General features: G+C 39.5%; 1 protein-coding gene across 3 annotated transcripts in view; it reads right to left on the bottom strand.

Annotated features, from left to right (window-relative positions):
* Positions 1-2608: 2608 nt before the first annotated feature.
* LOC117402069 (zinc finger protein Gfi-1-like) overlaps positions 2609-15125 on the bottom strand; it is a 16248-nt gene continuing 3731 nt past the window's right edge. For 2 of the 3 annotated variants that reach the window (XM_059008216.1, XM_059008217.1), the window contains exons 2-7: positions 9485-9601; positions 8029-8295; positions 7303-7550; positions 5579-5722; positions 5157-5322; positions 2609-4338 (exon numbers count right to left, since the gene is read on the bottom strand). In XM_059008216.1, the coding sequence (XP_058864199.1) occupies positions 4145-4338; positions 5157-5322; positions 5579-5722; positions 7303-7550; positions 8029-8295; positions 9485-9587 (1122 nt within the window). In that variant the 5' untranslated portion in view covers positions 9588-9601 and the 3' untranslated portion in view covers positions 2609-4144. Of the gene's footprint in view, positions 4339-5156; positions 5323-5578; positions 5723-7302; positions 7551-8028; positions 8296-9446; positions 9602-15125 lie in introns of those variants that run through there. The other variant, XM_059008218.1, reaches the window with a different exon arrangement.

The following is a 15125-nucleotide window of genomic DNA, read 5'->3' as shown; positions in this document are numbered from 1 at the left end:
ATATTTATCTAAGTACGACCCCGTTTGCTTGCTTGTAGCATTCAGTGCTCAGTCTACAGCCTGGAATCTGGTTAGTGCAGTTTTGGATTGGATATAATTAGCTCTGTTTTTAATATAAGGGAAATGAGAGAGTGGCGGTTTTAAGGTATGATGCAGCCTTTTTATAATGGAAAAAACAAGTCATTACCAAGATGTGAGATCAGCATGCGGTCTTTCTTCCCACACACACACTCATGATGTCTGCTCATCGGTACAGACATACTGCAGCTGTTTAACCCAAACTGCGGAGATCGATAACAGAAATTGTACTTCCTTTACAAAGGCTGTGTATTACTTTACTACTGTCTTCATTTTAACAGCCTGGCTTTCGCTGGTTAAGTGGAACTCCCAGTCATTTAATCTCATTATCCTCCCAAAACATCCTGGGGAAGTCATATCATTTGCATTCAATTCCTCCCAGACAGTGATCTCAGCCGGAGGCGTTACTGAATGATCACTCGTGAATGGCTGATTAGGAGCAGGTAAATGTAGCTGTTTACTGACACAAACACAGCAATGATTGGACTGTGCTTTTTTCTCAGTTCCCCTGCTCGGCCAGTGCAGGGCCTCTAGCGCACAAGCAGCGCAGTCAGGGTTTGTTTTTTGTTTTCTTTTGCCAGCGCCTCTTTAGGGAGCTATTTTCGGTTTTAAATGCATACCAGCTGCCTGGGGAATAGGCTGTACTCGTAGCAGAACCAGAGCTGGATTCAAAAATTAAAAGCAACACACTTATAAACGCTGCCCTGCAGCTTTTCTGACACCAGTCAGGGGGTGACAGATTCATGTCTGTCAGCCAGGCCAGGATGGGCTTTTACATTCCACACCAGCGTGTTTAAAATACTTCGTGCCCCCTTTGCACGTCAGCCAAACCTCTGTTCCTTTGCAAACGATCCCATACTGCCCTGACCCCACACCCCATAAACGCTTCTTCTTGAGGAACTCATTTTCACGAGGCCTTGTTGCCATGGCAGCAGGCTGTGGTGTTCTTGTTAATTCCTGGGTTGAATATGTCATGCTTGTCTGCCCTGTGTTTACTGTGGACAGGGAACAGCAGATATATTGGAGGTGCTGAATAAAAACCCAAGAGCTGTCGAGTGAACCAGACTCCTGGTGTCAAAGGTCAAGGGTCTACGAGGTACATACTGAAATGCTTCCTGCAGGCGACAGCCAACCCAACTTTTATAAAGTGGCTTTCTTATCTTGGTGGGTTTTAATGTAACTTTAAAATGGCTGCTTTTGTATTGTTACGTGTATACTGTTATTTAAATGGTCTGATTGTGACAGTTGTATGTGTGACATGCTATACACATGTATTGTGGTTTGTTCTTTGTACAATGCTTTGCGATATTTTTGTATAAAAAGCAATATATAAATGCAATTAATAAACAAATAAATAAAAACCCTTCTGAAAAAATAATGTTTTACCAAAACTAATACGTTCTCATTGGCACCCCCTGGTGGACAGTTCCTAACCATGCACCTCTGTTGCACGGTCTATCGTACACTTTGACAAACAAACAAACAAAAAAATATGCCACGTCTGTCAACAGAGCAGCGCCTTCGTGCGATCGGCATGTTGGAGGCTGGACTAGGGCAGCGTGCTGTGGCTCGCCGTCTTGGGTGCTCACAGCCAGCGATTTCAAACCTGGCGAGACGGTATAACCAGAAACACTCTGTCAATGACAGGCCATGAACAGGGAGACCAAGAGTCACAACACCTGCCCGAGATCCACAGATCATTTTGCAGCACCTTCGTGATTTAATCAGCACAATACAAAGTCACTGCATCTGCTCTAAAACAGAGTTTGTCATTTTTCGATCACATCTAGTGAATTTTATCCAAATAGAAGTGATACGTTTCCTTTGATGCTCAGTGTATATATATATATATATATATATATATATATATATATATATATATATATATATATATGCAAATTTATTAGAACACCTCAATGTCATTTATTGCAAGAAACCCTCAATTCAATTTTCGTTCAGTAATCAGCGATATAGAAACAACAGGCACTCATGTGAAAATGTTTGACCGCTTTGTGCATTAATTAGGCATCTTAATTATCAACTGAATAGTTTCATGCATCTAACCATTTGCGGCTATGTGTTTTTCTATTACTATTTTAAATTAATTGGACGTGTGACATTTTAAAGTCATCAATTAGACAATCACCCATTTTTTACTAAGTTTTGCCAATTTTCTAGGATTTTCGGTTACTGTGGTTTGATTTCATAGGCACAACAAATCAAAACTGCAGAAGCAACGGTGTATTATTAGAATAATTTTGTATAATATATATATACAATACTGTAATCTGATTATACCAGCACCTTCTGCTAATCCACTATGAACAATGTATCAAGTAAACACAGTTCTTCAGCCTATGCATATTTTGATATCATATATATATATATATATATAATTTATATATCATATCATATAATAATAATAATAATAATATTTTAAAAAGTGAATGCATTGTATTGCTTTATTATTTCTAAAAGTCTGATGTGAAAGATTAAGTAATTTTATGTGTATGTGAAAACATGAGAATAATATTATTGAAGCCCATGAGACACTGAATATTACTTTCTATGCAGTTTGCATATATACTGGTCTTGGTCTCAAAATTTTGGACTACATCACTGATAGAATGAACTCATTTTGCTTCATAAAGTCGAATGAAACCTGCTGAATAATGTTACGTTAACATATTGAATTACACACCGCTTTGTAGTTTTCCATATACTGAACGAAAAACCGACACATGGAAAAATGTGACATTTTGAAATCTAACATGAAATACTATTGTACTGCTATTATGGCTTCCGGTAGACTTTTGCAATATAATTTTGTAGTTTCTTTGATTACATGATGTTAAATAAAACATGTAAATTATGTTTTTTTAAATGATGTCTCGATCCTAAAGTTCTAGGTGATGCAAAACTTTTGGTCAGAGCTGTAGATGAGAATCACTTAAGACAGATCCTAATAATATGGCCAGATGTCTCCAATGCTTCTGAAGGAAAATGGAGGCAGGTTTCTGAGTCAGGTTTCTTTATACATCAGTTGCACAAAACAAAAACAAAAAAATAATAATGTACAGCGCTTATATACAAACGCATTCGAGCTAGATTTAAATCTCGATATACAACAAATCTCATTTAGACACAATTCTGCCTTGTAACCGTAAGTAAAAGAAATGAATCCACTTTACAAAAATAATGCATGCATTTCAAATATATATATATATATATATATATATATATATATATATATATATATATATATATATATATATATATATATTGCTTAAATTAAACATGTGGTTCCCTCAATACATTAACTTCAATTCTTTAAATAATGCACTGAAGACTGGCTGGCAGTGCTATTAGAGGCCTTAGCCACTAGAGGGCAGGCTACTGCAAAAAATAAATAGGTCTGACCCAGCTGCCTTCTGATTCTTTGGTATAGAAAAGATTTGCGTGTGTCTGCTCAAGTGGGAGCGTGGTAAATGCAGGACTCCTGTGTACACCGAAGCGGAATCAGCTCGCCAATTGCTGGCCATTGGAAGTTTATGAAAGCGGAAAGTACAACTGCAGCCGTGGCTCAACGCTTACCCCTCGTTGAGCTGGGGAGGGGAGCGGAGGGGAGGGGAGGAGCTTTTGGTCAGGCAGCGAAGGTGCAGTGATTCCCTGAGCCTTGTTTCCAAAAACAAAACAAAAAACACAAATGAGAACTTCTCAAAATTGCCAACGTCCGAACCTTAGCTTGAAAATCATTTGCCTTTGTTCCAGATCCTTCCAGTTTCTTATACTACCCAGAGCCAGATTGCCAGACTTTCTGACAGCTCTGTCCTCTCCACAATGGGGGATCACAGTTCAGATCATTGCATTAGGGCTTGGGGGTTGGGAGTGTGGGTTAGGTTGCGTTCAGTTCCCACTTGGCAGGGTGCAGACCCCATAGATCTCCTGGTGTCTCCTCAGATCCACCTTGCGCAGGAAGCCCTGCTGAGATCACAGTTCAGATCAGTGCAGTAGAGCTGGGGTGTGGGGTTTTGGTTTTGGTTTGGGAGTATGGGTTAGGTTGGGTTCACTTCTCACTGGACTGGGTGTAGACCCCATGGATCTCCTGGTGTCTCCTCAGGTCCACCTTGCGCTGGAAGCCTTTGCTGCAGGTGGGGCAGGTGAAGGGTTTGAAGCCTGTGTGCTTGCGGCTGTGGGTGATCAGGTTGGAGCTCTGACTGAATGCTTTCCCACACACCTGACACTTGTGGGGCTTCTCTCCTGCAACACAGATAAACAAGCTTTACATTCAGCCTAAAAACAAGACGGAAACAAGCGTTGCATTGGCTCTGGTTCTCCCGCGGGTTAAGGAGGCAAAACCGTCAGGGGCGGCTTCTCTTTATTGCGCTACAGCGGACCCTGCTGGCCAGGCGCCTAGTGAGCTCAGAGCAGACACCTGCAGGACTGGCATTTGTCCTCCAGAGGTCAGTAGCGCGCTGACATTTGCTCTCGAGTTCCTGGGTGTAAAAGAGGAAGCTGGCACGGTCGTGGGATTGGAGGACGCACACTGAACCTTCAGTTCTCTTAAACAGCTGTGTGAGGAACTGCTGCGATGAGGGGCTAAAATAATTAGACATTCTAAATTGGGGAGAAAAAAAAAGGAAAAATCGGGGGTAAAATAATTTACCACTGTTGCGTGTTGAAATGTCTACTTCTCTGTAGGCAAAATGCTGAGTGGGTTGTCTGGCAACTTAAAATAATAGCAAAACAGAAACCGATTATGTCCTATCAAATTTGATCAGATTCTGTCCTATCAAAATCGATTAGTTGGGACACATGGGGTAAAAAGTTGGGCTGACCCTTATAAAAGTTTCCCGCAGTCAAAGCACAGCACAGTGTAATAAAGCATAGAGAAAACATGGCAAAGCATTGTAAAGCACACAGAGGTATGGTAAAGCATATACAAAAAAACATGGTAAACTATGGTAGATGCAGAGTATAACCATATGAAAAGCATGGGGAAAATTGGAAAATCCCTGTGCAAGTTTCCGGTGGTACACCTTTACAAGGGAAGGCTTGCCGGCCCAGGTGTTTCTTACCTGTGTGGATGAACGTGTGCTTCTTCATGTCGGATTTCTGGTGGAAGCGTTTGCCGCAGTGTTGACAGGGGTAGGGTCTGGTATCAGAGTGGATGAGGAGGTGTGTCGACAGGGTAGACGAGCGTTTGAACGTCTTCCCACACACCGTGCAGCCGAAACTCCGCTCCTGGAAAACACGGGGGAGCACGTCAGGACACCAGGGGCACCAAACCCTGGGTTCGGTCACAAAATTTCGTGTTAAATCAGTTAAATCGCACTGCTGCCCAACTTGGAGCCCTTATATGAAAAGCAAAGCAGTCGTAGCGAACGCCATGCTCAATCATTTCTCCAAAATGTCATTTTTCCTACAACCCAATGGCTGCTTTGATTACAGAGCTGGGGCCAGTGGTTTTATCTGGGTGACGTTCAGCTCTTAACCTCACCTTGATCTGGCAGTGCACCCCCCTCTCAGGGAGCAGACTGACCGGGTGCCCCCCTGACTTTCCATAGCCGGCCAATTGGAAAGCCAGCCTGCTGCCATGTGACCTCCTCAGGTGAGTCTCCAAGCCAGGTGAGGAAGAGAAGACCTGCAGGGGTGGGGGAGGAGAGAGAGAGAGAGAGAGAGAGAGAGAGAGAGAGAGAGAGAGAGAGAGAGAGAGAGAGAGAGAGAGAGAGAGAGAGAGAGAGAGACATGTTTTCAGTTAGCGTTGCACTTGCTTGGTCACCTGGTGGGTTGAAATTGTCCCCGCCCCTTCGCTGGCTTCCTTCCTGTCATTAACCAACCAGCTGCTGCTTCCCCTATTGACTTTCAGCCAGTAACATGACCTCGAAAACTCTGCTGAGGTGACTTCGAATTCTATAGAAAATTCTCACTGTCATGACTGTTCGATAAGTCTGTGTTCAGGTGCTTTGTCTAGGAGTTCAAGAATTTGATCCAAAGTGTCAGTTCACTAGATGGTGCCAGCACTTAAAGACAGGTTGGCTGATAAAGCCTATGTAACATATATCAATGCTATACAATTACTGGAGAGCCCGAATAGCTTAACCACCTTAAAAGAAGACTTATCAAAAAAATAATATCAGACATCATCGGCATATTTGGATGTACTGGTTGCGTTTCTGTTTGTTTCACATGCAAAATGTCTTTAAGCAAAGAGGAATGCTGTGTGCTGCAGATGCCTGATTTATGGGTAGAGGCCCAAGTCTGCGGAGAACGGAATTCCTCGGAAATCACAGAATTTTCAGGCTCCCGCGGAATTCGCAGTGTTCCACAGATTCTGCAGCTACATCGTCATCATAATGATCATAAACAGACTGCTAAAGCGAACAGAAATATATAACTTGGTTGTTTTGGTTCTAGTTTTGTTAAATTAACAGATGTTTTGTCTGGTGTTGAGGCTTTGGAAATGTGGCCCAATACAAAGTCTAATGAGACGTGATGTTTTTGTTTTGACAGTTTCTAAAGATTTCACTGACAAAAATGCTCAATATATTATATTATTATTTGTTTATTTAGCAGACGCCTTTATCCAAGGCGACTTACAGAGACTAGGGTATGTGAACTATGCATCAGCTGCAGAGTCACTTACAATTACGTCTCACCCGAAAGACGGAGCACAAGGAGGTTAAGTGACTTGCTCAGGGTCACACAATGAGTCGGTGGCTGAGGTGGGATTTGAACCGGGGACCTCCTGGTTACAAGCCCTTTTCTTTAACAACTGTACCACACAGCCTCCTATATTGGAAGCACTTGAACCATAACACTGTTTGACAGGATTATGTTGACTTGATTGACAGTTTTATAAGACATTATTAATACAAATACTAAAACACTCCAGAGATGAGATAAGATGCTCCACAGAAAACTCTGCAGATATCTACTGAACATTTCTGCAGTTTTTTGCAGATTTTCCCAGATTTGGACTGCCTCTACTTATTACAATTACTCAGACATAGGAATTTCCATAAAAAACACAAAGAATTATGTTATATCATTTTGTAGTTTCTTTGATTACAGGATGTTAAATAAAAGATACAAATTATGTTCATGTAGTTTAAATTATGTCTCGATCCTAAAATTCTAGGTGATGAAAAACTTTTGGCCAGAGCTGTACTCTTTGAAGCCAATGGTAAGGAAGCAGTATTGGACCCCCCTCTCTTCTCTCACCTTGCTGCAGATGGGACACTTGTATGGGGCTCTGCAGTGCAGCAGCTGGGTGCACAGCAGGTTGCTGGAGCTCTCTCTCGAACCCTCTCCCTCGGCCCGGCTCAGATCCAAACCCGGAGAGAGCAGGGACTGGACCAGCACCTTCAGCTCACACTCCGGGCAGTCGGGCCAGCAGTACCGTCCGAACGAGAGGCCCAGGTCAGGGGGCGAGGATTCACCCATCAGACAGGGCTTATCTGAGGTCAGGACTGAGAGGACCAAGAGTGCGAAACGGGATCAGCCAATTTAATAGAACGCTGCTTCATATCGCACCCTCCACTTACTATCACATTAACCCAAAGGACAGGCTATCATGGGAGTCAGTGGGGACAAGCACAGTGAAAGCATGCTAAAGCACAGTTAAGAATTGTACTTTTTTAAAATTAAATAGCATGGTATGGTAAGGCACATTAATAAACATGACAAACCAGTTTAACAGCATAACCGTGGGAAAAGCATGGTAAAACGACCATGCACTTACAAACATACCACAAGTCATGAAATCTAAATAAAAAACAGAACAAACCCTGACATATATAGAACCTGTTGCGGTTTAAACATTTAGAACACTTTGTCGTTGACATTCTGAGTGCGAGTTCTACACTCTCAGCCGCATTCTAAGTGCGGTTGCTCCTGTTCCAATGGGGGCCTGTCTTGTAACTGGTGTGAATGTGTCTATTGGGGTACCTGGTGAGGAAGGCAGCCTCCAGTCCTGACCTGTCCTGGAGCCTGTGTGGAGCAGACCTTCCTGAGGGCTGGCAGGAATAGCCGGACCCTCCTTGGGCTCCTTAAAGACACCGTCTGTCCCAGAGGGCTCCCAGTCGTCACTGCAGGGATTTCTGTAGGAGGACTTTAATTCCTGAGTTCCCGGAGCTGCAGCACTGCCTTTTAATTCCTTAAAGGGAACAGCCTCGGCTGGATTCATACAGCCCTGTATTCTGCCAAGATATTCAACTGGGAAAGAGACAATATTGAACCATTACAAATCATTACAGGGGAAGATTGAGGGGGTACAACACTTCATGTTTAAACCTACTGACTGATTTAGGGAAAGTTTAGTTTTTTTTTAAGCCCTTTTTTGATCAATTAAATCACATTCGCAGACAGTTCACAAAACCTAAAATCTTGAATTGTTTCAGAGTGGGTAAGAAGTGTCTTATCATTTTTTCAAAGCAATGTTTAATCCAAGAGAATGTTTAAAAGAACGCTCTTCAAAAAACAGTCTATAAAAAAAAAAAACATTTCTTAAAACAGTTACAAAAAAGAATGTTCTTATGAACGGTTCTACTCTGCTGTTAAAGACACCAACTTAAGTTTAGACTAGTTTTACTAATATCAAACTGCGTTTAAAAAAAACAAACTATGGTAGCCCAACCCTTATAAAAGTTTCCCACAGTAAAAGCATGGCAAAGTGTAATAAAGCACAGAGAAAGAAAGGTAAAGCATAGGCAAGCATTGTAAAGCACAGAGAGGTCTGGTAAAGCATAGGGAAGCATTGTAAAGCACAGAAAGGTCTGGTAAAGCATAGGGAAGCATTGTAAAGCACAGAAAGGTCTGGTAAAGCATAGGGAAGCATTGTAAAGCACAGAAAGGTCTGGTAAAGCATAGGGAAGCATTGTAAAGCACAGAGAGGTCTGGTAAAGCATAGGGAAGCATTGTAAAGCACAGAGAGGTCTGGTAAAGCATAGGGAAGCATTGTAAAGCACAGAGAGGTCTGGTAAAGCATAGGGAAGCATTGTAAAACAGAGAGAGGTCTGATAAAGCATAGGCAAGCATTGTAAAGCACAGAGGTATGGTAAAGGATATTAATAAACATGACAAACCAGGGTAAACTATGGTAAATGCATAGTATAAAAATAGGAATGAAGCCATTCAGGTAGGGGAAAGCATGTGGAAACAACAAAACCATGGTCAACTAACACTTATAAAAGTTTCCCACAGTAATAGCACAGCAAAGTGTAATAAAACACAAGAAAGGCATGGTCAAATTTCACAAATATCGTGGGAAACCTGTTACATGTATTGAAAACTCTCGAGTGAGTAAATGAGTGCGCCAGCGAGGGCGTGTGCTGAAACGACTCGATCAGAAGTTCCTGGAGTGTTACCTCAAGCTGTTCCAGGGATGACTGTCTGCTGTGCTTACCGTGACAGCAGGCAGCGTTGGTGTGAGAGTCTCCCTCCTTCACGTATCTCACACCCTGGTGCGTGCTGCTCTTTCTGCTTCTCACAAGGAAGGAGCGAGGCATTGCTGTACCAGTCCCTGCAGCACACAAATACAGCAGAACCACATTTAAAAAAAAAGGCTGCACGCCATAGTTATACTACCCATTTACCAGCATGTGCCATTTTTAATAAGATTTGCCGTACCTCTCAGTGCTTTACCATGCAGTATTGCACTTTGCTATGTTTTTGGTACGGGGAACTTCTAGAAGGACAGCTGCACAAAAAAAAGACACTTCTCACTGAAACTCTTTTCAAATCCTTTATTGGTGTTAACTCAACAGACAGGGCTAGTTTCTCATCATTAGGACTAAAAAAAAAGAATAATTATGAAAAGGAAAAAATAAAGAAACATGTTTTAGAATGTTATTGTGTTTTTTTTGTTTTCAGAAAAAAATTAAAGGGGAGGTTAACAACATGAATCAACATTTTCTGTCTGGTCATTTCATTTGCCAGATCGTATGGTAATGTGTTCACACGACACTTTCTTTTTTATTTATTTCTTTTCGGTCTGTAAAACATACGTGCGAGGCGAAGTGTTCAGTTATACTGTAACTTACGTCTCTCTTAGGCCTCGTGTTAAACGCTTGTCAGCTTTTTCTGCCTGAAAAATGTCGTTGTTAATCAGATGTAGTTGATGTGTGATCGCAAAGATTTATTTACTGTATATTAAAAGGTTTTACAGTTGTCAGTCTTTAATCGAAATTAAAATGTTTTAGTAATATATTCTAATGACATACAATCATACAATATTATTTAGAATTGCAAGGTCTATTATTATTTTGTCAGTAGGCCTAGAGTTAACTATCACAGTTTACAAAGATGAAATGTTAACATCCTAGCTAAAAAAAAGGTATTAAACATGATAGCTAAATTAGTAAACACGTTTTTTTTTTTTTTTGTTTGAATAGGAACAGGAGTTTTGTCATGTAGCCTATGTATAGGTTGGAAAATAAAAATGAGTCCTGTCTGTAAAAATAAATGAAAGAACAAAGCACATAATAAATAATAATAATAGTACAAGTGCATCAGTGATTGCTGTGCATCGTGACCTAAGTAACCACAGCATGGAGCTCAATTTTGTCCATGACTGAAAATCGTGCTTTAACTTTTTGATAATCGCTCGCATACCTATCCTTACAGTACTGCTTACACGTGAAATACGTAACAAAAACATCTCGAGTGACTATAACGTTTGTCAAACAAACAGACATATACATGACACTTAGAAAGTTCATTTTAAATGGTTTATTTTTAGTTAATATATCCGATCAACTTATTCCCCGGGCTCCATAAACCTCAGAAACGATGGAACCTCCCCTTTAAATTCTAGATGGCGATCCACTTTTTCCCAGTCTAATTCCCCAGGATACCAGTACTTGCTTTGATCCATTCCCATATTCTACAGCACAAATGTGCCTAATTATCCCACCAGCTCCATCAACAGCAGTATCTTCTTTATCTTCATATTTATGAGTGTTAAATGTATTTCTTTATAAATGTTCCTAGGGCAGCCTTAATGATCTATTAATTTCCGTGTGAATGCAGCTGGTCAGGCTGAATTGCTGAATTGGTTGTCAATTTAACCTGGCCCTCTGTGCTGCAGTTCTGTTTTGAACTACAGAGAGAGGGTGTCTACCTGTGTGCTCTCCGGCTCTGCTACAGAGAGCTATTGTGTTGGAAGGCTGTTTGGCAGATTTGTGTTGGTGTGGTTAAAAGTGTTTTGATTTTTTATTTGATTTTTGAACCCCATCCTCCGACTCCCGCTCCAGTGTCTCTGCCCTGTCCAGCGCGGTCACACCCTCACTGAAGTTCCAAAGCATTTTCATCTTATGCTGATAAAATTGTCCATGCAACACTGGCCGATGCTTGATATTTTTATTCAAGTGCACAAAGTGTATTGCGACTGTTAACATTGTTAACAGAGAATACCGAGCTGGTTCTTCCTACTGTGTCGCATAGTAATGCTTGTTAACCTTATCTGTGGTTGAGCAACTCACAGGAAACAACCCATTGGTCAGAGCGATATCCGCTATGCAGCAGTGGAGGATTTAGTACAAGAAAAAAAAGACATGGTTAAGGTATATGAGGTCAGTGCATGACTGGTCCTTTAACATCCTCATTAATTCCTATATTATATTAGATACTTTCAAAACGGCGTTATCCTTGACCAGGGGTATAGAAGTTAATCTAGCCCGACAGCAAAGCTTGGTAAATTCCAATTAAACCAGCATTTTCATTTATTCATTTAGTTACCAAAGATGGCATTAAAACAGTAAGTTATTGAAGATAAAGGAATACTAAAAGAAAAATTCAATGATTATTATTATTATTATTATTTATTTCTTAGCAGACGCCCTTATCCAAGGCGACTTACAATCGCAAGCAAATACAAATACATTCAAGTGTTACAATACAAGTCATACAAATGATAAATGTTTCTACTAGAACTCTTTTTCAATGTCACTTGGAATGCTAGACAAGTGAATTAGGCATTAGTTTCAGAAGTGAAGTATATATATATATAGAGAGAGAGGCAGCAGTGTGGAGTAGTGGTTAGGGCTCTGGACTCTTGACCGGAGGGTCGTGGGTTCAATCCCCGGTGGGGGACACTGCTGCTGTACCCTTGAGCAAGGTACTTTACCTAGATTGCTTCAGTAAAAACCCAACTGTATAAATTGGTAATTGTATGTAAAAATAATGTGTAAAAAAAATAATGTTTTTGTATGTAAAAATAATGTGATATCTTGTAACAATTGTAAGTCGCCCTGGATAACAGTGTCTGCTAGAAATAAATAATAATATATATAAATTTTACCTACTTTACCTAGATTGCTCCAGTAAAAACCCAACTCTCAAATGGGTAATTTTATGTAAAAAATAATGTCATTGTATGTAAAAATAATGTGATATCTTGTAACAATTGTAAATCACCCTAGATATGAGCGTCTGCTAAAAAATAATATATATATATATATATATATATATATATATATATATATTTGTAATATTGTAACTGACTGTAAAAGTTTTGTCTTTGTTTAAGAAACCAAACAGTACAAACTTGATACAGAAGAACATATTGATGTCCTATTTCTTCCAGCTGTGTAGCCTCTGTAATAAGAAATAATCATTTTAAAACAGGACGAGATTTTTAACAAAATCTCCAAATTAAAAAGTGCACAGGTGAAGTTTAAACAAAAAGAATATTGACATGCATGTTTTCCCTTTTATGATTTATTACAATCCATAAGCAGAATAAATATTATTACTATTATTATTTATTTCTTAGCAGACACCCTTATCCAGAGCAACTTACAATTGTTACAAGAGATCACATTATTTCACATTAAACATTATTTCACATTATTTTTTACATACAATTACCCATTTATACAGTTGGGTTTTTACTGGAGCAATCTAGGTAAAGTACCTTGCTCAAGGGTAAAGCAGTAGTGTCCCCCACCTGGGATTGAACCCACGACCCTCTGGTCAAGAGTCCAGAGCCCCTAACCACTACTCCACACTGCTGCCCATCATCAGACTAAACTATATCCATCATCATACTAAAATATATTTCTGCCCACTTTTATATAAATTATATATTGGATCCTATTACCACATAAGGGTTAACTTGCTAAAGAATGCATCTTATTATGTGTGGTATAAGCCCACAGCGTTTCCAGGATTTCAGATCGATTTATTTTTTCATATTTAATGAAAACTGTACAAAACATCAAGCATAAAAAACACCAAGTTTTGTTAAACTTTTTTTTTTTTAAAGAAAAAGAAAAAAAAGACTAAAGATTCTAATCTGGACTCAATATCAGTAAATCAAGGCACGGTTAGTAACTGCGAGTACAAAACATAGAGGAAAACATTTCAGCTAATGCTTTCAATCATCATAAATCCAGACGTTATTAAGATATGTCTTCGTTACTCACAGTTTTACATCTGATTAAGTGTTAAAGGTGGGCTGTGCTGATGCTCGTACTTCCCTTTAAGAAGTATCAGCAGGTATTCAATAAATCCAGTTCATTAATGTGTTGATTTCAAAAAAAGAAAAGCTGTCCTTCCCTCACCTTTACAACAGAGTACCACTCAATAATAGATTGACTTCTCAAAGCCGTTTGGAAGCAAACATTTTCACTGCCGCACTTGCATGCTATTTTGCATGTGTCATACAACAAAAGAGAAGTTTAGGTCCAATAGACAAACGTTTCAGTTAGTTTTTGTTTGAAACTTGTGGGACTGCTCGAGCTAAATTAAAACTGGAGGTGGACTGTAACTTTGAAGTAAAATGTCCCTCCAGTTTTTAGTTAACTACTATTAAAAAGTAGGGATCCTGTTATTTAAAAAAAAAAAAAAAACACAGTAAGGAATGATTTTTTAAAGTCAAGCTGTTTTCAGCTGTTTTAGAGAGGGTTAGAAGTTTTTCTCATTTAAAACGTTAATTTGTCCACATTGCTTTATAGGGGGAAAAAACTGCATCCTCACATGAGGTTATCATGCATTTGCGTCATCCATGTGTCCCCATATAAAAACTAGAAGAGAGTTTTTATTTGAAATCCGTCCCCATATGAGGGCTCCTTGCATGAAAGGGTTAATACCATAGCCCTTAAAATTTATAAACCTGATTTTTCATTTAATTGTTATTTTTCTATGTGGGGACATTAACACAGCTACAAACTCAGTTTAAAAGGATTGTGCAAAAATAGTGGCAATAAGCAGAATTTACTCTACCAGGAATTCACCAATAACCAGGCAGAATAAGCACTGTACAGAACAGCAGATACGAGAACAACAACAAAAAAGAATGCTGTGGAACTATTGATTACAATAGTGTTCATTAATACATTTAAAACCAATGCACTGATATGCACCCAGCTATACTGTACACCACATTGCTGTAATCCAAAACACTGCTCTAAACAAACACACTGTCATTATGTTCTGCTGTGGCACACTTTATACAGCAGAGTGTTTAATACTGTACAGCAACTTAATCACATGGAAACCGTCTACTTTTAAGATGTTATATATCTTGTGAGATTAGGTGGGGTGGAAAGAAGTGTGACCGATAAATGTGAGGGATTATACCCAGAGTGTGACGATAGCCAAAGCGTCTTCATCAACTCCTATTACATTCTAGAATCTAGATACTTCAAGGCTGTATTAACAGTAAAAGTATAGCAAAGTGTAAGAAAACATAGTGAACGCATAGTAAGTCACAGAGAGGTATGGTAAAGCATATAAAAAACAACATGCTAAACTATGATAAATACTATATAATCAGGGGAAAAGCATGGGAGAAAACTGCTAAATTACTGTGCATATGTACCAGGGTTAAACCACAGCAGGGTTAGTGTGGAACTGGTGAGTCGACTATAATCAATCAATCAATCAATCAATCTTTATTGCTTATATAGCACCTTTTGCAATAAATCGCCTCAAAGCGCTTTACATATAAAAACAACAAAAAAGAATAACACTCAAAGCAAGTAAAATACAGAATATTTAAACACCCCCTTAAATGACATACAGTAAAACAAGTCATTTTGATT

This window comes from Acipenser ruthenus, chromosome 36, assembly GCF_902713425.1.
Source record: "Acipenser ruthenus chromosome 36, fAciRut3.2 maternal haplotype, whole genome shotgun sequence".
Taxonomy (NCBI): domain Eukaryota; kingdom Metazoa; phylum Chordata; class Actinopteri; order Acipenseriformes; family Acipenseridae; genus Acipenser; species Acipenser ruthenus.
This window is presented reverse-complemented; position numbering and strand designations above follow the sequence as displayed.